The sequence below is a fragment of the Psittacula echo genome (genome assembly GCF_963264785.1).
Source record: "Psittacula echo genome assembly, chromosome: 3".
Taxonomy (NCBI): Eukaryota; Metazoa; Chordata; class Aves; order Psittaciformes; family Psittacidae; genus Psittacula; species Psittacula echo.
In genome coordinates, this window is record NC_137736.1 from 1,444,316 (window position 1) to 1,468,648 (window position 24,333).

The 24,333-nt window shown below is 40.0% G+C and overlaps 1 protein-coding gene across 1 annotated transcript in view; it reads right to left on the minus strand.

Annotated features, from left to right (window-relative positions):
- CBLB (Cbl proto-oncogene B) overlaps window positions 1-18,048 on the minus strand; it is a gene marked incomplete at its 5' end in the record, with an annotated part of 117,639 nt that extends 99,591 nt beyond the window's left edge. Inside the window, 3 exons of the mRNA XM_080612531.1 lie at window positions 7,663-7,913; window positions 16,824-16,982; window positions 17,908-18,048. Of these exons, the coding sequence (XP_080468657.1) occupies window positions 7,663-7,913; window positions 16,824-16,982; window positions 17,908-18,048 (551 nt within the window). The remainder of the gene's footprint in view (window positions 1-7,662; window positions 7,914-16,823; window positions 16,983-17,907) is intronic.
- Between the last annotated feature and the right edge of the window lie 6,285 nt (window positions 18,049-24,333).

The following is a 24,333-nucleotide window of genomic DNA, read 5'->3' on the forward strand; positions in this document are numbered from 1 at the left end:
AATTTGCAATATGGTACTTTAATTCAGCCTATGTTCACCTGGCAAAGACTCACACTTTAAAGCTATGATGGTTGAGACCACGTGTAAAGCTCCAACACAGAAACAACTTCCATACACAGGCTGAACCAAAGCTCTTAAAATAGGGAATTATTCTGAAAATGCTGACACATCTTTAACACTATGAGTGGGCGCCAATATAATACACACATTGTGTACACATATGTTGCTGTCTTCCTGGGAAGCTTAACTGAAAGCCCACATGGTTGATGTGGGACAGCAGGAATGCCTCTTTGAAAGCACTCATCCTGCTTATTCGTAATACCTCAAATGAAACCCAAGGCATATGGTAAAATGATGCTGGCTCACAAAACAGCACTTAGGACAGTGAGCAATCCTTTCAAATTAAAACTACCCTTGATACTTGAGCAAAAAAACCCTACCTTGTTGACAGAACTTAGACAAAATATTAAACATTTACATAAAAACAAATCTTAAAAGCTAGAATTTGAAGTAATCAACACAGTTCAATAAATTGAGCTGCATCCATTACAAAAAAGCATATTTTAGTTGTCTTTTTTTCCTAAAGCATACACCCACAGTAAAGGGTCAGACTCCCAGAAAAATAATGAAACAATAGATGGACCATCTGCTGCAAACTAAAACTCCAGGAATAGAGTACATGCGAGTTCTACTAAAATCACCAGGACTTTTCCATTTTCTTTCACACCAGATTCTTATCTTTGCTAAGCTTTTAAAAACAAGCACAAACAAAAAAGCTGCCACGCAAGAAAGCTGTAGGAGCTTCCAGGCATGAATGTACAGGGTAAAGTGTGACATGACATGTCCTTTGAGAAATCTTATTCCTCTTGGCAATTCTAATCTATGCACAAGATTCCACTGCCAAATATTCTGCCTCCTGTTCATACAGCAAATGGCTGGCATTTATGGAACTTGTGTTCCACAAGGGTACAGAAGGATGTGACAGGTATCTTAAATACCACCTCCATGGATATTCATAACTTAATGTCTTCACAGCTGTCAGCTGATTTCACTGTAAGGCTTACTTGTCATTGTCACCCCAGCTTATTTATGCACATCAAGCTCAAGGCAGTCAGACTTCCCCAGTAGTCTTAAAGCAAGTGTGAACCAGTAATTGCCCAAAGAAAAGATTGCCTCGGAAAGACTTCCTGCAGAGCAGAGGATTACCTGAAAAAGCAGCACAAGTCAATAGAGCAATGGTACATTGACACTTCTTTTTCCTGACGGCTGTTCACAAACTCAGCCTCAAACTGCTGTAGCAGATAGGATTCTTCTGTTCCCCTGTATATGAAGGATTTAACCAGTAGAAACTTTCACCATATTATGATAGATACTAGGAGAAGGGTGCTGACTTTTTTTAACTTCATTTTTATTAAGTAAACATAAGCAAATTCATTTCTCTACTATTTAGAGACTCATTTCTTCAGTAGCTATCCCCTTTTCGGGGGCTTGAGCTTAGAGGATTCAAGACAGTACTTATGTGAGAACACCTTTCAGTCATCAACTCTAATAACAAACTGCCCTCCCAGAAATCACAGATTTGATGAAGAACTGATTCTTAAAACAAATATCCAGATATCCTCTAAGTCCATTTTAATTTTATTTTCATGTTCTAACAAACTGTATCTTTTACGTTGCCCATTACAATTTAGCATTAGTAACGCTAAATACATACAACACACAAAAAAAAACCTCTAAAAAGCACTTCGCCCTTTCAGAAGAGCACTTTGCATAGACACTTCCTTTAAGTCACTAAAAAAACCAGTACATGATACTCAAACATGACTCTTCCTGGCATGTGGCTTCATTAAAGATTATTCCAAAGTGATTGTCAGGATCCATGATGCCCACCTTCACACCTTCCCTACCCCATTTTTTAATCCATCCCAATGGAAGCAGAAAAACAAGACACAACAAACAACTCTTCCTCAGTGACACTTAAGACAATTTCATAAGGGAAGGTTCCTTTTAGACAATCATCTGTCAGACAGACAGGCGTGTAGATAAAGAAACCACATATGCATAGACTGAAGAGCAGCTGTGTACCAACTGGGTCACCCGTGATCCCTACTACTGAACACCTCCCAGATGAGCACTGTCTTCTTACATTACAGTGCTCTGTAAGCTATTTGAGGCCCATTCCTCATAGAGCATTAATTATGGGGATTACCAGTAAAAGGAAACACATGAACAGGATGTTACATACTTTTTACTTGCTTTGAATCTTTGTCTATTTGCTGCAGCTATGAATTAAGGAATAAGAAGGAGATGCAGAGTTCTGAACAAAATTATACAATATAGTCTTCCAAGTCTACAACCCTCAAGAAGCTCATTGAAAAAGCATGCAGGGAGAGAGGATTTCAGCCTGCTGACATATGACTTCCTCAGCTAGACAAAACAAATTGACTATATATGCCACATTTTCTGTATTTTCGCAATTGCAGCACAGAACATGTATCATTAAGTTGTAAAAACACTGAAGCACTGGCCACTGGGAATGAGCTGTCAGTAAGACACAGTTATGAAGTGATTAAAAATTCATAGGAATTTAGAACATACACAAGCTTTTCTCAATGCTCCTGTCATCCACCATTACTCTGCTACTATATAGCTAAAAAGCATAAAACAACTGTAAATAGTAGCCCTAAATACTACTCTTTATTCCAAGACAACCTAAAAGTGCTGTACTACGAATTAAATGCCATAATACTTAGGCATAGAGTGACCTATGACAGCTGAGGCAACCAGCAAAAAGTAACCTAATTAGAAATAAATCATATGTGTCCAAACTCTGTTCAAAGAAAAATACCAATACAGCCTATTAATGATGACTCACTCAGTGTTATCCAGATGACCTAGTGACTGAGTATGTGCTTTTCACATTTTAGTGTTTAAAAGCTGAAACTTAGAACATTTCATTACAAAAGCACCAGGGTTTAGGTTTGGTTTTTCCCCTAATATTTTAAAAACAAATACTTGGAAATAAGAATAAAATAAAATAAAAAAAAAAATATAACATAGACCCCTCCTTTTTTGCTGGTATATTAAGCAATCAGATGCTCTTCACAGAGACTGTCACCGCTTTTAATGACCACTTATTCTTCCCTGTTCATTTTGTCATCCCATATTGCCTTCTAAAGTGAAGCAGAACAATGTAAAAAACCAATGTGTCAGTATAGACACTGCATTAGTCATACTGTATAACACTAGAGGTAGAACTGTCATTAGGTTTATCACAAAGGAAACAAAAACATAAACACATGTAAAGTCTGCAAGCCTGATTCACCTAACTGTGCTTTTTGAGAGCTTTGACACCTACACAGATATAAATGTTACAGCATCTTAACTCAGCAAGATCAGTGTATGCACTTTCTACAGGTATAAATGATCCTACAAAGTGCGACAAGGAAGAGATAAGACCATCTATTTCCCTTCACAACAAGCTTAACTCTACTCAAATGTGACTGTCAACACCATATTACGCATAAGAAAAAGTTCGAAAAAGACCTGGCATTAACATAGAAAATACCGCCCAGTTTTATAAGAGTTAAATGTAGAAGACAAATGAAGGGCACCCCTCTTCTACCAAACTAGATATGAATCAAGGATCTAAATGAATAAGAATTTACAAACCATTATTCCTTCATTTAGGATTTTCTGTCATTTTAAACTCCTTGTCCTCCCCTCTGCAATCTGAATAAACACTTGCTTTTCAGTTATTTTGTTACCAATACTTCCTTGGTTGTCATTTGGTAACACCCTCCCTTGAGAGGCTTCCTTGACTCTGACTTTCCCTACATAAGCACCTCTTTACACATCAAACCCCAAAACACCTCGGCTCTTGCAATCTTCATCTGCTCTGCTCACTACTGGAGAAATATCCATTTATCACGTTAACTTCCTCTTCTGCAATGCCACTTAAACACACGCAGCCAACCAATTCTGGCTGAAACAAGCAGCATCTAACTGATTATTGAAAACAAATATACACTCTGGTTTTACACTTTCCTCTTCTTCGCACACAAACAGCACTCATAGCAGGAGGCAGAGAATACTGAAACAGACAATGAACAAGTTCCATCTCAAGATATATTCTTCCACAGACACAATTTACAGACAAGCACAGGAAAGCTCCCATGTTTGTCTCCATTACTAAGAAACAGTTGTGTTAGCCCTGAAGACCATGCCCAACATCTTGAACGAATCCAAATGTACACTCCCCATTGCTACTTTACTCCTTCTCTAGTCTTATTACTGTAACTTAAGCCCTTGATTTCTACACCTGGTTAACGTATTTGTTTGAAAAAACTACCAGCCTACAAAGTTTTGATTTTTTTTTTCCCCTGGATGCATAACTTTGGAACACAGCAAGAAAAAAAGAAACTTTGGACTTCACAGAAATGATGTTTTCCAGCTTTAGTCCCCTTCCCAACAAACAACAAAGGGGAAAAAAAAGAACCACAACCAAAATCCCAGATCCTCAAAGCCACAGAAAGACTTTTAAGAAAAGCAGATGTACCTGAACCTGAAAATTTAATAAGCCTGTATTATAACATTTAAAAAGTCAAATTTGTGACACAAAAAAACCAGCTTTAAAATACTTCATACGTAGAAAAACTTACGTGCAGCCTAAATCTAGCACAGTTTACCAAATTTATTAAACATCATCTCTAACTTCACTAAGCAAGAGGTCTATGGGAAGACATAATTTGATACCAGACACCATGCCTTGAAGGTAGATGCAATTCAGAAACAATAAACAAGCTTCCAAGCCATATTTTCTCTGCTTAGCAAGACTCATCCCACAGAGTACAAAATGAAAGCATCAACTACTCTTAAACATCATGTGTGTTCAGCATGGAACCCAAGAGAGAGGCAACACCATCACAGTATAAACTTTTGTTTGTTGTATATGCCATTTCTACAGAATCTGACTTAACTCATGTGATCCATAGGATCTTTGGGAATTAAAACTCATGATAAATTCTTCACAAATGAGCAGTTTTTGTGTCATCATCAGGCAAATAAAATCACATTTATTTTGACACTGGCTCCTAAATGTACCATCACTGCACAAGTTAAACATTGTTCAATAACCCTAATAAGGTTAAAAATTGTATCAATCAAATACAGAGAGAGAAAGCTTTCAAATGCAGCCTGAAAAATCATAAAGCCTCTCCTTTTCATGATGGCTTTTTATCCAGAAACCAGAGAGACATTAACACAAAAGAAAACAGAAAAGTAAGACTGAAAACCACACATAGGGGCCAGGTGTCAACATGAAAGGTTTTTGTTTTGCCTTTTCTGAAATTTGACTATACATCAACCTGGACATTGATTTTAGAACCATCTTCAAAAACATTCATTTTAGCAATTTGCATCATAACCCTAAATAACGTACTCAGGTTAACGCAGATGTATTTGGAAGCAACGAAGCCAAAACTATTGAACAGCTTCTTCTACTAACTTAACAAGAATTAACACAATTATGTAAGTTGACGCACTGCCAAGGAACCAATCACCTAGGCATAGGGCTGAGCAAATAAGTACTCGTTCATTGAACTTTAAGCTAGGATGCACATACAGATAAAACATCACCAGTAGATGAAGGATGGTGCACTGAAGTTCTAAGATGAAGACTTTAACTTACAATGGCATGACACATTAAGTGCTGAAACAATGCTTAATCTTTTATTTGTTTGTTTAAGCATTTTGCCAGACAGTCAGAATGCAGATTCTGTAGGAAACACAGCAGTTTTAGCACAGCAGAAACATTTCTATTGTACTCCTTTCCTCAAGCTTCGAAATCCACCTGACAGGCAAAATGAGAGTTGTCACCTTCTGAAATACCAATTTAGAGAGCCTGAAGTAGTTACTGTGATTCAGTGCACTTCATTACTATGCTTAAAATACATCCTCTCCAATCATCTCAGAAGAACGGCCCAAATAAATGACAGCAAATACGCTAACTATATCTTCTCCAAAACCAGTTTGCTTCACAGAAGACATCCTTATATCACCACTGTTACCCTTATGCAGAAAATGAAGTGGGTAATTGTAAAGAAAAAAGCAACTCTACCAACTAGATGAGTTACTCAGCCAGTTTGAATGACTGTACACAGCACATGGCAGACTGTTTTGAAAAAATGACACTGAAACTGGCTTTAATTTATTGCTAACTATAAGCAAAGCCATAATTAAATCTGGGTTTCATACAACATAGGGAAGTCAAAATAAAACTTGTTTACATAACGCAACCCATTATGTCAAATTTCTCTTACCATAAAAAGCTCTTATTTGCTTTGCAACACAATGACTCCTGCACATACAAAAATGGGGTAATCCAAAAAGAACCCATAGGCTCAGTGCTGAGCGATTTTTCCAGGGGTTCTGGAAAGAACACATCTACAGTGAAAACTGTTCCCTCATATACTTATGAACCCCAGCAGAAGTCTTTACTTATCACTAAAATAACTCAAACAGTGTATTTTGCTCCTCCTAGGCAAACTGCTCCAAGTATATTTGTAATTGGACAGTCTTCCAATACTTTAAAAAAAAAAAAAACTCCTTTGACATTAGGCAAGCCTCAACCACCCCATCAAGCACAGGAGACTACCAGAATATACTGGATAGCTATAATAATGGCTGAAAATCTGTAAGGAACATACATGTAAATCAAACATAACAGCAGTGACATTTACAAGAACGTAGGCATTTCACTGCTTCTGCTAACACTTTCACCAGCTGTAAAACTATACTGCAACCCTGCCTCTGAGCTCAGGTGCAGAAAGAATGGCAAGGATTCAATCCTCCCTTCACTTCCTCTCTATCTCCCACTCTTCACTATCTCCTTTAAAAAGGGGAGACTCTGCAAACAGTATCATATCTTTTATTTTAACAGATTTCAAGCTATACCACGCATGACAGAGTCTAATTGCCACAATACCACTGCACCCTTAATAAAACGAAACTGCAGATTTTGGGAAGGTTCTTGAAATATCATTTTTTAAATGCCAGGCAACAAAATCAAGTGTTAAAACCCTCCTCACTCAGCATCGAAAGTACACAAAGAGGACATTAATCCCTGTGATTAAATCAGAAGCACTGCAAATCAGGAATGCAATAGGTTTCTGAAAAGGCTTCTCTGCACCAGACTAACATTATCATCACCTTATACCAACATCACATAATATCTCAGAAATAAGAATATTGTTTTGCTCCATTTCATAGCTTGCATAAGCTGTAAGTCAATATTCATCATGGCTCCCACAGTTCTAACAACTGGAGTAGGGAGATCAAGCTCAATCCAAGTAACAGTCACTCACTCTCTGCCAGAGGAAAAGCTACATATTGTAAGGCACTGTGAATAAGTAATTACAATGAAATAAATGTTTTATGAAGGAAATGCACTTGGTTTTAAAGGTCACAAAGCGACAGATAAGAGCACACAGTGGAACAAACCCAGCAAATGACTGATTGACCTGCAGGGTCAATGAATCCAAATAATAGATATTTCTGCTCTTTAAATAATTAAAACTGTCAAAACACAATGGCTGCAGATAAACAGCGTGAAGAACGCAGACCAGCCAGACAATCTACTCCATATTCAAATATTTCACCTACCTGTCCTGTGACTGCTCCTCATACATTCTTTCCTTTCCTTCTTTGAAGAGTCTTATAGCCCGTTTAGATTTCTTCATGAGGCTGTCAATGTAGATTTTAAAATACTCATTCTCACTGAGCTGCGCGAGTTTCTGGTTGTCGTCATATTTGCTCAGTATAAGTCGTAAATGTTGGTAAGTGTCAGGTAAAATGTCAAGTATGTAAGGTGGGCTGTTTTTCAGTTGAAGCTTCGGGTTTTGGCACAATCTTACCTATAAGTGAAAGCAAGAGAAGGTAAAAGATAAATTGACGCAAAAACTGATCTGACATGTTAAAATTAATAAGTGTAAGCATCTTTTCCAACCTTCAAGCACAAACAAATCCTACTTCATTTATACTGCACAAACCCCCGACATAGTCCCTAATGTCAGAGGACGTAAAATTTAACTTAATTCTGTCACATCTACAAAAAGTAAATAAGCTTCAATAGCTAAGGGCTCTGCATTTAAAGTAAGGATGTATTTGCCTGCCTATTACATGCTAAGGAGCGTATTATCAAAACACAGTATGCAACTAATGCCAAGAACAGTACTTTCATATGGATCTGTTTGCTGCAGGTGAACTTCCTTATGGATGTTGAAATGTCTATTAAGAACTAATCTTATAAATGACTTTATCACCTGCTGGCTCTCTCTTTATCCAACAATGTAATCTCTTAGAACCTACAGGAATTTTAAGTTTGAAAAGTCTACACATATGAAAATGGTCTGAAGTATGCCACTGATTCAAAAGACATTAGCGATGACACACAGGACTTAAGTCACTCACAAACTAGTATTATATACCAGGAAACAAAACATTATTCACTCAGTGTTTTCCCATTCATGGCTGTAACAAAAGATAACAACTTAATGGACTTGGAATCATTATGCTTCTAAACTGCGCAAAAATTAACTCAGTAATATATAATAAAGAATAAGCTTCAGATGAACTGAACACCTTTATTTGAATCTACTCTCCACTATAAATGTTAATGGAAGAAGGTGGTACTGCTTCTGTTTCCTGAGCATACACAAGGTTAGAGTAATAATCACCTGGCTACCTAAATTCTCTGGTAGTTTGTTCTTTGATGTTCTGTTGTAGAAAGCACAAGCCATCAAAACTAACAGGTAGGTTTTGAGTGCTATTCCACTGAGCTATCTACGCTCAGCTAACACACTGCAGAGGAACACATTCTAGATGTGTGTGCAGCTGTACATATGCAAATACTTTTGACATAATTAAGTCCATAAGGTATTAAAGTTTCACAGGTATCATTTGGAGACTGCCACGTTATGTATTAGTGACTTTGACATTCTTTTGACAAAACTAACGAGGCTGTAAAAACATCTTAATACTACTGAAAACAGATTCCTATTCCTACTAGTGTATCAACTTCAAAAGAGTGAAGTCTTGAGCATTCTGGGGTGGAGAGAGGGAAGTGATAAACACAGACTTGTATCCTATAACATTCACATCTCAACTCAAAGCTGTATCAATATTGCTGACCCATCCTTCAATTCTTAGATCTAAACGATTATGAAATTCACTGTCTTAATACTGTTGCCACTAACAGACCTTCATGTACCACGACCAGCAAAGCAAACACATTATTTTTCCCTTCTGAAACAAGCACGAAAACACACACCAGGCAATTAGATTTAGGTTAACAGGGGTCACAACTGGAAAAATAGAGATGGAAGAGTGGACAAAAGCCCTAACAAGTTACACAAAAAAAAGAAGTCTAGTCATGACTTTTACAGTAGCTGCCCTCATTTCACTGATCACTGGTCACTTGAGTAATTCGCATTATTCTTTCACCTGCTTGACCAAGTAGTGGATCAGGAACACCCTTCTGATGTGTTGTAGAACAGAAAGCCCTTCCCACAGAGAAATTTACTACCTCAGTAGAAAATAGAAAGCACAGCAGATAGATGCTGACAAATATGAATATATGAGCATAACACAGTTCAGCACGCTAAAGAGCGGATCAGGGCACTAGCAGTTAAGTATTTCTAGATATAAACACCACAGTTACAAGGCAAGCTTTAACACTAAAGTAATTCAGTGGCTCACAAAATAATTACGCCCAAGTTGAGGAAGAAGATAGAAGGAAACAACAACAGGGAAAAAAAAGTAAAGCAAAAAGATGTTCTCTCATCTCTTCATCAGGTGACAAAGTCTGGAACTGCACTCTGTAACTGCAAGAACAATACAGTAAGAGGCTCCAGAAAATAACCTGTTCACATTTCATGTAATAAAGATTCTCTTTATCAAGACAAAGAAAAAGACATCAAGGTTCAAGGCGTGGGGTAGGAGATGCCTGAAGCAGCATTCTCAGAGAATGAAGGTTGGATATGATGGCATTCTTCCAAGGTCAGAAAAAACTCACAAGCTGAACTTACTGATACACAGAAATAGCAAGGCCTCAATGAGAGATTTAGATGAATGGATTGATCTGACAGATTCAGACACGACTTTTAAAAGAGCAGTTCAAGTGAAGTTGTCTGAGTGAAGGCAGGATGATGGTGTCACCCCAGAAGATCAAGAAAGGACCTAACAGAGACATCAGGAGATTAAACATTTCCTTTGAGTTATGCTGAAATTCACCTGACAAATAGAACTCTAGGAGATTGCAAAACATGAGGAGACTTCAGAAATACGAAGAAAGAGTTTTGGTTTTCATGTGCAGATATAAAAATCACCCATGCAGAGACATACGTGAATCTCTATAGAAGAGTTAAAAGAACACGAATCCCAAGGGCAGAAGGGAAAACCTTCATGAAAAACGCATACTCTTCACCTAAACTTTTGTGCTCTGTAATTTCAAATTTGGTGAAAACTTGGAACAAGATGGACATTCTTCCCAAAGCCAACTCTAGCTGACACCAATCCATATCACTGATCAGGCACTGCAACTTCCTGGAGCAACAAGCACAGGGGAAAAGGCCAAAAAAAGAAACCTGAAGAGAGAGAAACATTTATTCCGGGAAAAAAAAAAGTCAGCAATGAGAACAGACCACAAGCAGAGAAGGCTGCCGCCATTTGCATGGCTTATTTAACTTTAATCTCATGAACAAAGAATTAATTCTCTTTCTGAGAGTCTATCTTTTCAATCAGATACGCCAGCATTCAGACTGTAAGCTGTTTCATATATTAGAAATACCATTAAAGATACAAAAACAACAGGAAAAAGCAAATTGTTGATGCTGGTTGCTATATTTTCAACAGATGGCCCATTCAAATACACAAAAAAAGAAAATGCAGTAACAAAGAGTTAGTTTCTCTTACAGATGTTCTACAGTCTTCCTCAGTATGACTACATAGTCACACAGACATCAAAACAGGATCCTGTGGTTGTCATGTTTTGTAAGACTTCACCTGCTCAGTTTACAGACATAAATACAGCACAGTACTAGAACCTTCAACTTAGAGGCAACCTTTGAGTAAGCAATACAAAATTTCTTCTACAGTGCACCTCAATCTTAGGCATTCTGCCTGAAAAATGCTAATATTTAGTTCAAGTCAGCCATACAGTGATGTAGTAAAAGGCTTTTCTCCACTTTACTGAGTACACAAGGCTTCAGCCCAACGGAGGTAAGTTCGTAAAGAGATGGCTGGTAAACCATATGGTTTCCAGAGTCAGGATGTCCTATCACATACCACAGCAGTTCACAATTAAAAGTAAGCAGTAAGAAATGACATCTGCTGACGCAAAGGATTTACCAATACACCAGAAGTGGCACACATACCTTTCTTCAAAAGAAAACAGGATTCAAAAGGAAAAGGGAGAAAAAAAAAGCAACCAAAAATAAAGACCCCTATATTGCACTTTCCAAAGCAACCCTCAGCAACACTTCAGGAGCCGACATGAATCATATCACTGTGTGATTTGTGTATTGTTATGACTGGAAGTAAGCATGTATATATTTAGCAAGCATTCAGTCTAAAAAAAAAGAAAAGCAGTCAGTCAGCAAGTTACTAAGAAATCTCTCTCCTTGGGGTAAACAGAAACAAACCTACACTGCTTTCACTACCTCACTCAGGGTGAAACCAAGCACTTACTCCAGAAACACAGAAGCAAACGAGTGCAATTCTAACTCCGAAGAACTAAGGCATTATCCTCATCTACCAGAAACAGATTTTGAAACCATTAACTTGGTAACTTCCAGACAAGCTTACTGTAATGTCTATGGAGGTAAAACACACCTCCCTTTCCACCACCTCCCCACCCCCAAAATTAATAACGCTACTCATAACATCTTTGAAGATAGCTGACTGAAATGATACGGCATTAACTCCATGGCCTCTTCAGAGATGAGAGCAATGGATGTGTATTGCATGTAGACAACGAATTTCCCCCAGAAACCTGCATCTTCTATTCACTTTTTAAAGCAAACAATTAAGTTGAAAGCCCTGGACTCATTTCACAAAAGAAATTTTGTTCAAGCCACACATAGAAGCCCTAACACAATCTGTTTAAGCACCTAATGCTAGTCAAAGACAACACAAGGAACAGCTAAAACAGAGTATGTAATGAATAGGACATTCGCTAAACACTGGTTTCAGCCACAGTGAGCAGGCTCCATCAGAGCAGCAGTGCTTGCACGCTTCAAAAGAGTCTACTGAATCAGTATCTTCAGCCAGGCAGGCCAAAAAAGACAAACTCAACACTTTGACACACCACAGGCAGCACAGAGATAGCTCTGCCATCAGAAACCATAACAATTCTCCAGAAAGCTACAACACACAATGCTACCAACAATGAATTCTGAAGAACTTAGGAAGGGGATGATCAGGAAAACTGATGAAATCCAAACATCTGATGAAATCTGAAATCTGCTTCATCATATCTCTTCCTGCCAGAAGTTACCTTAACTGCAATGTATTTTATTTTCCACAAAAAGATGGGAGGATGGGTTTCTTTCTGAAAGAGCCTTCTCATCAAAACATTACTGATCTTTTCAGCTGAGAATATTGTGCTTGCTCAACACCTACCACATTGCAACCGAGCCATATGTTTCCAAACTTGAGGAGTAAGCACTAATAATACTGATACAGCATATGCACAAGGACTGCTGATTTTGTGTGGTCATTTATACTTTATTCTGATTAGGAAGAGAGAAGCTTTGAGTTCTTTGTTTTATTTTCTATTCTTTTTCCACAAACAGTGTATACAGGACATGAAACTTCCTATCACAAATAACAACCAACCTATTTTGAGCTACTGTGCTCAGTGTACTCACTTAGATGCTGTTGAGACTTTGATGTCTGCCAATGTTAATTTAAAGTAAACCACATTACTAAGTTAGTAAAAGCTGTATTACCTCTAAGTCAACAGTATTAGACACACTCTAATTTGCTCTTAGACAATTATTAAATATCAAGTGAAACTGCCATCCTCATTTATATAGCCAGAGTCAAAACAACTGCGTGGGCCATGAGAGAGCACCCAAACGGTTTAGAAAATATTGTTTAACTTCACAGAAGAAAATATCATCATTTTCAGGCCCACTACATAAGAGTACAGAAAAGTGATTCAGAGCTGCTGAAATATTCATGCTTAAAAATAAATCCTGTTCAGAACGTATCACAGTTTTATCAGCTTGAAATCCATAATAGTGAAGTGAGCACAAACAGTATTGCCAACTCTACATAGCCAGAGCAGTAAATTACCTACTCCCATGTTAACATAATAGGCATTCTCTCCCAAAGTTTTTCTCAAGATAGTCATTATTCTCAAATGATAATACACAGCTAGTTTCTAGGCTTTAAAATCATTAGTTTAGAATCTCAGAAGAAAAAAAAAACAAACCACCCCATGTAATTTACACAGTTTAAAGAAAGACTTGGAGTTATTTGTTAACAGTGGTTTTATTTATTTATTTATAGGATGCAAACTTTCCAAAACACATGTCATGGTTCAAAACCAGTAATTTGCTTGCTAGAAAATTAGAGATATATGGTCAACCTGCTTATATGATGCTAGCACTAGAAAGCAGGCTTGCCTTCGAAACCATAAAAGGAATATTATCCTTTGCACTGCAAAGAAATTTACAAAAATATTTTGAGTTCTTAATGGTAAAGGTACTGTTTACCCATGAGAAAAGCAGCAGGGAAACTGGACATTGATGCTAAGAGTTTATGTTCTTTTAATAATGCATTTGAAACTGTGAACTCATATAAAACAGGACACAACAGTAAGCCTTATAAAGCACAGATTCCAGTGGATGAAGAATAAAAGGGAAGATGCAGATACAGCCCATACAGACAGACAACAGTCCATATTCACTGATTATTTAGAAGATTTTCTTTTTTTTTTAAATATATATAATTATTATTACTAGTGCCTGCAAACAAGGCTCTTAACCAGGAGAACTACCCCAGCTACCCCAGTTCTGTCCTGCTAAACAACTCTTTCAAAACCCTTGATTTTTTCAAACTGGTAACAGAAGTTTAAAGACAAGACACTTCTTCACAACTGCAACCTGCTGCCTATTCTAACAGCTGAAGCACCAGCCCATGGAAAACAAGCATTACCATGAAATCTGAACAAATCCAAAGCACGACTTAAAACCAATTCTACAGAAAGAAGTTCGCATAGTATCTAAGAGGCCAGAACTTTCATGTACACCATAAAACCACTTTCATAGTATACCTCTTATGGAGTAGGCATATTTATAGAACTGGCTAATCCCTTTTTGTTGAAAACAAATCATTCATGCAGAAAACTTCATTGGCTAAAGAAGAAAGTTACAGAAAGAAATGAAGGAAAAGTAAAGAATGATAATTTTAAGTAAGAAAGAAAAGTAAACCAGGAAATTTGAGCTCTGCCCCTAATTTTAAAGCCTCTCTTTTCTCATCTTTTGGTCAGGATAATATTTTTGCTTTATTTTCATTCTCCCTTTCCCTAACATCTTTAGAAGAAAACTTCAGCTACCTTGTTGCAACAAAAAGATGGTTATCACAGCTACTATAGTTAAAGAATAAACAAAGATAATGACTATTATTACTACAAGGAAAATAGGCCTCAAAGCCACAATGTTACCATGGGTGTCAGCCCAGTGACTTTGCAGAGCCTGCTGCCTTCACTAGGTATTAATTTGATCAGCAACCCACCAGAAAAATCAGACATAGGGCACGCTCCAGAAATGGGATTTGAAATGAGAGGTGATCGAGCAGGTTTCTATTTCTGATTTTAATCCCTGGTTCTGATCTAGGCAGAGGAGAAAATGACCTTCCCGTGCCTACTGCCACATAACACTAAGAGACTTAAATTTGTTTGCCAACACATTAAATTTACTCAAACACATCCTTCCACTGTAAGTACCAAATGCTAAAAACTCAAGCAGCAAGCTACAGCATCCTTCACACTATGACATCACCCTGTCTGGTATACTTAAATATAATTTGGAAATGGAATTTGATTAACTGAGAGCAGCTTAAAGAGGATACATTAAAGATCCAAATTGAGGACACTTATCCGCTAAAATGAAAAAGAAAGCTCATCCCAACATCCAGCCTTTCCAGTTACTTCTACAGAACAGACCTTACTGCTTGTTCCAATGCTCTGCTGTAATAGTGACAGTTAAACAAATAGTAATAGTTACCCTCTATTAGCTGAATAAAAGCAATCCACAGGTCCAAGCAGTGGGGTAGCCATGAATACAGAAGCAATCAGTGGACAACCTTGCCATATAGATTTGTAAATGGCCTGACACAGGGTTGAGGGGAGGAATTAAGTAGTACATTCTCCACGTGGCTCCAACAACAAACTGGATTCCTCTTTTCCAAGCTGAAAACTTCCTTCTACTGAAGAGCACCTGCTTCCAAGTATTTATAATAGCAGTCCCTACTACAAGATGCTCACTGTCTACAGCATCTTGATCATTAACAGGAAAAAGTCAACAAAGTCTTTGTGATAGTACCCATTTCTATCAAGGTCGGTTTTTAAGTTCATAAATATCATCAGAAATTCTGGTGGAAATACAAATGCTACTCTTAAAACATCACAAAGGAAAGCATCCAAGGACTCAATCAAATACTTCAGAATTAATACTTACCACAGCATATTACATGAAATTACCTCCACAGTGACAGTATAACTACTATGAACTTCAAGAAATGTTAAGTATCTGCATTTTGCGAGAGCCACGTGGAAAACAAACAGCTGCAAAGTATAACCAAGTTATAACTTTCCACCTTAACGTCATAACTTTCTTGCCATACAGACCCAAGGCTAACAGGTAGCATTCCTCACTCCCTAACAGATTCAAGAGGTAGCCCTCAAGCAGTACCTCCTACACAGAGTGCCTGCCTGACCCTCCTGAACAGTTTTCCATGTTACAATAAAACTACTCCTACCATTGGTCAGAAACTCTCCTAGTTTACCTATCACCATACAAGGTGACATTTTGTACAATACTAAACAAAACCTATTAGGCTGGTGCAGAGAACTATAAGATGTAAGAAAACATGGGCTATTGCCCACTTCCTGAAAGATGAGTTTCAGTACAGTGTATTTCTAGTTTCAAAATGAAGAGTAGAAGTACTCAAAAACCATTAAAATGCAGAACACATGCTTAAAAGATGGGCGTGCCATACTAATCTGTTTACTAAACTGACAAGAGTGACATCCCCCAGTCCCCACGCACATTCCTAAAAGCACAAACATATCTATGCTGCCATCATGGGCATGTCTCACAGGACGATTAGCTGAACTTCAGTTTCATACTTCAGAGGTCTTGTTTGCAGACTAACAATGTGATCCAACACGAAACACACAGAATATGTGATTACAAGTTTAAGTTAGGCAGCTTCTCGTTAGGACAGCTCTTCAAGTTTGAGTCATTTTAAAGGCTCTGAAAATAACAATAGCCTAAGGCAAACACACACATTTGTTTTCCCTTCACAAACCAAGATTGAAAAAAAAAAAAACAAAACCCAAAACCACGTAGCCATAGGGAATAGGAAAAAAAGAGACAAATAAAGCTCAAATAACCTAAAACATAAGCCCCCTTACTTCCCGAGGCACACGAATCACATTAGTTTGAGTTGGAGGAAGACACCGTTTCCCTATGTGTGCCTATATAAATAGCCCCATTCTTCACTGTGTGTACACATGAACGTACAGAGACACTCACCACTTTGTCCATAAGCTTCCAGGTCTTTTCCACAGTCCTCCGGTCGGCAGCTGCCTGCTTAGGGGGGCCCACAGCATCCTGAATAGCATCAATGAAGCCCAGGATCCGTCCCTTGCGCGGGTTCCGGCCGTTGAGGGAATTGGCCATCTGGGAGCCAAGCTGGCCGCAACGACAGACAAACACACACTCACAAGGTGCTCCGAAAACATCTTGCCATAGAACTCCCCGCAGCCACTGAGGTAACACTTCCTTCTTCACGGGCAGGAAAGGGCAAGACCAGGGCATGTTGAGAAGCAAGTTTAAGTTTTCACGACAAACAGCGCAAACCCACCTGGCCCCAGTTTACATTGGCAGAAGCGCTCCCGGATTTATCGCCAACACCAACCCGCGGGAAGGGGGAACCCACCCGCCCGCGGTTGCCCCAAGGCCCGGCCTGCCCCGCGCCCCTCCGCGGACCCCACCGCACCGGCGGGCAGCGAGCACACGCCTGGCATCATACAACAAAAGCGGAGGAGACTTGGGATGGGGGGAGAACAGACGGCAGGCAGGGGTCCCCAAGGGAGGCGAGCGCCCGGGCAGCGGGAGCAAGGCATGCCCGGAGCTCGCTCCCGGCGCACGCATACGTACAAATGAGCAGCACCGCGCGGCTCGGTGCGGCAGCCAAAGAAGCCGCCGAGGAAAGCCAGGAGCAGGCGAAGGGAAGGTGCGGTGGGGAAGGCTCCTCAGACCCCCGCGGAGGCCGCTTACCCCGTCCTCAGCCCGGGGCGGCGGCGGAGCGGCGCAGAGGCGAGGCGTCTGCCGAGCGAGGCTCTCCTCGCAGCGGCGCCGCGGGACTCACCGCCCCGGGAGGCAGACGGAGCGCGCCCCGCCACCCGTCCCGAGCGCCGGCTCCGGGCGCCCCGCGGGACTCCGCTCTGCGGCGCTGCTGCCGGTGGCCCCCGCAGGGAAGCACGGGGAGCTACTGCCCCGCCGCCCGCATCGCCCTGCCCGTGCCACAGCCCGGCGGGTGGGGATGTGCTTGCGAGTATGGAGAAAGCCCCGCAAACACATGCAAGAAAGAGGGCAGATAGAGATGCACACGCACTGGTCCGTCCGCCGCACCGCCCGCAGCCCGCGGCACGCTGTGGTCCCCCGTCACTCCTAGGAAGTGAGCCCGTCTCGGCGGCAGCTCCGCGCCCGCCCCCTCCCCGCTGCGTTCTGGCGGCCGCTCCTCCGCACGGAACATGCCCACCCCCGGCACCACGCTCCGTCAGGCAACGCATGCGTGCGGACAGAGCGGCAGGAGGAACAGAGCCCCTTCTCACGGGCTGGAGAGGCCGCTGAGCGGGCAATCAAGAGGGGAAACTGCGTTTAAATGACGTGAGCGTCAGCGAATAAGCGAGCAGACCGGAGCGTGGAGGGGTTGGGGCTGCAGGAGGGCTCGGGAGATGGAGACGGGGCGGGCAGTGCGGAGAGTGATAGGAGCGGTGACCAGTGTTTGAGCTCCGAGGCCGGGAGGTGGAGCTTCCGGTCCCAGCTCAGTGCCGTTGCCCGCCTGCCTAGGGGTGAGAGGTGGTTCGTGGCGTTTGGGCAATGTGGGGGGAATCTGGAGGGGTTCAGCTTTGAGAGGACCCCGAAAGTGCTCAACGCTACTGAAGGGTTTACAGAGCCTAAAGAACAGCTTGGGGCTGTAATAGGGTGTCCCTCCCTCTTTGGAGAAGTTGTGGTGTCCCACCCTACTGGCGCACGTGTTTGGTGTTAAAAGTCAGTAGTAGTTGTTGCCCCGTTTTGGGGTGTTTTGCCTTGCTGCTCCATTAGGGAGTTTATTGGTCTTTGTGTGGCCGCGAAGAGCAGGAACTTATTTTGCTTCTGTACGTCTGGTTTCTTTTCTCATTTTTTGAGGGGGAGGGCAAGATCTGTTGTTAAGTACTGAGATTTGTATTGTTGGAAAGGGGTTGGAGAGCTGCATAAAGCAGTACTGCTGCTCTGAAAGGTGTAGGGTGAATACATAAACACTTCAGAATAAAAACAAACCTTCTTGTTAATTTCTTTCAGTAGCACTTTCTGTGGGGTACAGTAAATAAAACTGATTACCCTGTTATGCTTTTATTTTAGGCCAAGTTTTCCTCTCAGATTTGTGTATTTCCCACCAATGCTGGAAAGAGACAAGCTTACCTGCGCAAGGTACAAGACATTTGGCATCAGAGTCTTTTGAAGCAGTTCCAGGGGCTAATTATGTTTTGCAAGTGTTAATCTTATAATTAATTACCATACAAGGAATCAAAAATGCAGCACTTAATATCTTTGACGCTGTTTTCTGAGGACAGTTGTACTGGAGGACTGGTTTTAAGTTTTGGGTTTCTGAATATGAGCGAGTGCGTTTTCCATACCAGTTTCTTTTGTAAGATGAAAAAAACCTAAAAAAGCAAAAACCAAAAAGAAACACACCCCCCCCCAAAAGAACACACAACAACAGAAAAACGCAAAAGAACAAAAAAAAACAAACAACCCAAACTAAACCCCAAACAACAAAAAGTTGTACAATATTTCAGTGTTCCTTTTATGTATGTTTTCACTTATGGGTATTTTTGATGTAGGTATTTTCCCATTGATTTGATATGTGTCATGATACTCCTCTGGGCACAGATACGACTATACTATATAAAATCATATGAATAATGCATTCCTCAAAGGTCATTGTTCCTCTATAGCTTGAGAATTACTCTTTTCCCTGTGTTGTTTTAAATGTTGGTTTTAAACTCTCCTGTGGCAGCTCTCCCTGTGGTTTCTTTGGAGCCCAGCTTGCATGAGGTTAGGTTGGTAGTGACTGCTTGTTCTTCTGATGCCTTGTTTTGCTGTGGATAAGCAAAGGATCTGACATTGTTTCTGAACTTGTTAAATCTTTGGTTCTTCTTCTCGGTTGTTTTGTTTTCATTGTTGTTATGTCATTCTCTTTGTATTCTGCACAGTGCCAAGAGCTATGATCTCTGAGTTGCACTTGGTTGCTGTCTGGGGCTGAGTCATGTTGTCTTGCAGTTCATCTGAGTGCAGAGCCAGCAGGAGGGAGCAGCTTGGTTTCCTGCATCCCTCTGTATGTGTGGTGTTATTAAGTGAATAGCCACCTCTATGGGGAAGGCAAGTGGTTTTCAAACCCTTACTGCATTGCCTGTGCTGTACAGTAAGTGTAGATATTCTGGGAATTACCGTCCTCAGAGGGTCATATGACTGTACATTGGAAGCAAGCCTGATGGGCTTTGATACCCTACTGGTTTCATTATCAGCGATGTTAAGGATGGGTCAAGCTCTTGTGTGCTATGCTATGAAAGGACTAGAAGAAACTGATTTGCTTTTGTGGTTTCAAGCATGCAGAGTGAAAGGATTGTTTGATAGAAGACAGCTGAGAGGTAAGGCTGAGAGAGGAGGAGCAAACAGCAGCTGTGTGTTGTTAGCGGTGGAGAACATAAGGACTTGCCCAGTGGGTCTACAGGGTGTGTAAGGGTAAAAGGTCTTTGAAAGGGCAGAAGGCAGTGGCTACTTGGAATATTTCGATACAGGCCAGCAGCAGTGCATTAATGTGGCAGTCTAGAGGGATACGTGAGAGAATATTCTCACTGTCCAACTTCATGCTCATAACCTGAGTTAAGAAGTCAAGGACAGTCTGCTATGTAAAGGTCCCTTGAGAGACCAAAAGGTGATTCAAAGCAGAAATCTAAGTAAGATACTTTGATTCTCTGTGGGAAAGAGAGTCTTTCTAGTCTGTTTCGCCTCTGCATAAAGTGCATAAGGTAAGTTTGATGTCTAATTAAGGCTCCCAAGTTATGTACATACAATTAAAATGGCTCCACAGATCTCTGTTACTCATAAGCTCTCTGATTTAATATTTATTTTGCTTGTTGTTGTACTAAAGAGCATGAGAGTTTGTATCTGCTGTTTGTAAGTGTTTTATTCGCTGTATGAAAATACCACAGAATGGAAATGAGGTAGATATGAGATGTCGAATTTGTGTATTCCACATTACGTAAGACTGGTTCTCAACCTAGTTAAGGTACTAACCAGTCATTTAATGATGTCTGGATTGCTGCTGTGAGGATTTGGTGAAATCCTGTAATGAAAATTGTGGAGTAAAGATGGCTGCGAGTCAGGGTATGATAAGGGTATCAAGGTAGTGTGAAAGACTCCTTGTTCTGAACTCCTAAATACTTTTGAAACATAAAGATTTCAGATCTGAGCATTTTACTGAAAGGCAAAATCATGCAACTTCTTGAAGAACACAGCTGCTTGGTAGACAGGGGAAAAACAGATACAGGATTGTAAAATGAAACTAAAAGATTTATGCATTGCAGTATTTTCCTGTCTGTTAAAAGCTTTTGGTTTGGTTTTGTTGGGGTTTTGGGTTGTTTCTTTTTGCTTTGCTGGTGGCTCTCATTCTCTGGAGCTGTTTAAGTTGTAAGACAGCTTTGTGAATGAAACTTTATGTTGCTGCTCTTGAATGGATTCTCTCAAAGAGCCATTCACAGTAACTGGAAGCAAGAGAGATGTTTTGTTTTGGTTTTCTTTGTTCGCTAAAATATTATTGATTTTCTGCAGTCAGTCAATGTATGTGGTTTGGAAGCTGTTTTCATTTGTGTGGGTTTTTTGTTGTGGTACAAGTGACTTTTTGCCCAAATATGCTGAAGCATAAGAACAATGAAGAGGTCAGATGTAAGTTTTATTTATAGCTATGTAAATAAGATAAGGTGTTGCCCTTCACGTATGGTATAATTTGTAAAGGTTATTACAGTGTACAATATGCTAAATGATATGGGAGCGATACTTGTAAAAGCTTAAGTCAGCTGTTTTGAAAGTTGATTATGAAGTGCTTTCTTGCTAATTGTAATGCAATAATACCCTGGTTATCCCAGCATCCTTAAACTTTAAATGTAATCTCTTTGCGTTTTGACTGAATGTGTACACTTGGTGCTTTGACTGGATATATGCAATGTTATGGAAAGGCAACTGTTCATAGTAGTGTAGCATTCTGCAGTGTACTCTCAAGCAGAGGTTTAATGGCTGAGCCCTGACAAGGTCACACTACTCACAGAGTGTGCAGTGTCTCAGCACAAAGCAGCTGGTCCCTCTTTGCAGGGAAGCTAGGTCTTTAAAGGCTACTAGAACCCACTGTTGTTTTGGTACCCTACATCCATCTGTTCTGTGAAAATGCCAAGCAAAATAAAACCCACACCACAACCCAAACAAAGAAAAGATAAGTGATAACTATTGTAGCAATAGATACCTTTAAGCAAACAGTCCTGGAACTTACACATGTTTTAGTTAGCCCATGGTAGAACTGCACAATGTCTGACACATCTCCTTTCTTCCCCCAGGATCCAATTATTACGTAGTCACCTGTAATAGCTGTTAAGAATATTAAAGTGGAGCAAATGGAAAATCCTTTCATGTTATTTTTCTACAGTGCCCTCAAGGGTGCCAGGTTCTTCAGATCTACCCCAAAAAAAAAAAAGCCTTTTAGTTATGATTTTGATGGTTACGAAGTTGCAAGCCACCTTTGTGGGTAACTTTTAAAGTAGATTGCAGCATATTTAGCTGTTTTATTGTAGCCAACTCAGAGACAGAAAGCAAAACCAATCACCCCAGGCACTCAGAATTCTACTACTGATAATGTAAGTTTTTGTAATAATAGATGCTTTCTCTGCCTTAGTGGGTAATAACTTAGAGAAAATTGGTGATAACAGTGTTAGTTTGATGTTATATTATTATATAGTTAATTCACTTATCTCGAACTCTTTCTCTGGTTATTTAGATTGTTTGTCATGGTCATTGAGTAAAAAAGAAAGGAAAAAAAGAAAAGCTGTTTTTCAAAGTTTCTGTGCGCCGTAGCAATCCATCATTAATCCAACAGGCTGTTGCAGTACAACTGATGGTAATACAGCATTGCTGCATGAGGTCTCTCTGTTGAGGATTTAAATCCTCTTTTTATCCTTGATTAGGAAAGACAAGCTAAATTTGGGTCTGTATCTGTAAATAGAATGGGCTAGTCACTGTTCTCAGGCCCTGAGGCCTGGCAGCATGGCAAAATAGGGCTGGTTGCCACCATTCTTAGTAAAATTGCAGCGGCATCACCATCCCCACACACAAAATACCTGCAGGTGTGTAGTGATCCCTGACCTGTGCTAACACTGAACCTCCCAGGTATTTGATTGGGAAAACACAAGCTGCTACGGGCCAAAATACTAGGGAGTATCCTAGTATATACCACCACAGATAGTCATGCAGCTAGGTCGTTGTGTCTGTAGTAACTGCATACAGTTAGAGTTTGAGTGTGTATGTGCATGCATACAAATATACACACGTGTGCACATGCGTACACTGTTAATATGGGGCCTTTCATCTTTGTTAATTTTGATTGAAGTTCACATAATGAAATTACTTTCACCTGGCTCCTTGAAGAGTGAACTCCTTAAAGGGCACATTGGAAGTACATTGGCAAGAGTTTTACTAACTGTTGCTCTTGAGCTTAGAGTTCCAACTCTTTCATTGGCACTAGGCAAACCAACTGAAGTATGAGATTGTTTCCCATGCAAAATACAGCAGAACCATTTGCTTGACTATGAGCAATTAGAAAATACATTGTCTGTTTGCAGAATGAGTGTGAAAATTAATTGCGGGGCCAGGCCTGTGTTTGTCTGTACACCTCACTAATAAGTTTGCTTGCTGTGAACTAGACAGCCCACTTCAAAACACGTCTCCACCCTAATATATTATATGAAAAAACCATGTCAGCTTAATTTTAAAACAACCTATCCCTCAGGGAGCAATTTTGCTTGAGTTCTTCTGGTTCTTTTCTGTTCTTAATTGCATCCATCTGCCAGAGACAGGTGCAAAGGCTTTAACTAAGTCCTGTCGTTTCAGCCCTACCTTCTGAATTTGCTCCATCTGTGTGACAGCGTTAAAATAATCAATGTCAATGTCTTCCTTTCTTTTTTTCCTTTTTCCTGCTAAGTGCTATGATCTTAATTTTTCCTAAGCTCTGTCTGTTAAAACAATAGCAGCAATATTTAGCTCCAGCATCCTATTTAATATCCTGCCCAAATACAACTGGGATTTCTTGTTTGACTTTAGAGTTAGCAGCTTTTGTTCTTCTCCATTCAAATATCTCTGTTTTCACCAGAATTTCTAATATCTTAAAATTGTGGTAAGTGGTTGTAAAATATGCCTAGGGACTTCCACTGCCATCTTTGTCTGGAGTAGCAGTTGCACTTTGACAGGAAACAAGCCTGTGTCTATTGAACACACTTTAGCATAGAAGACTTCCTCTGTGCTTCTGCAAGTTGGAATAACCTCACTTGGTGGAGATTTGGATTATCTTACTAGAAGCTTTAATTGAAATACTCGAATGAGACGCTGTCATGTAGACTTGTTTTCAGCAAGCAGCAGTGTTTCCAGTTTAGGCAGGTAGTGTCTTACAGGTAAACAGAAGTCATGCAGTGCTATGAAATCATAACTTCAGTGTTGCAATTTATTTACTTAAATT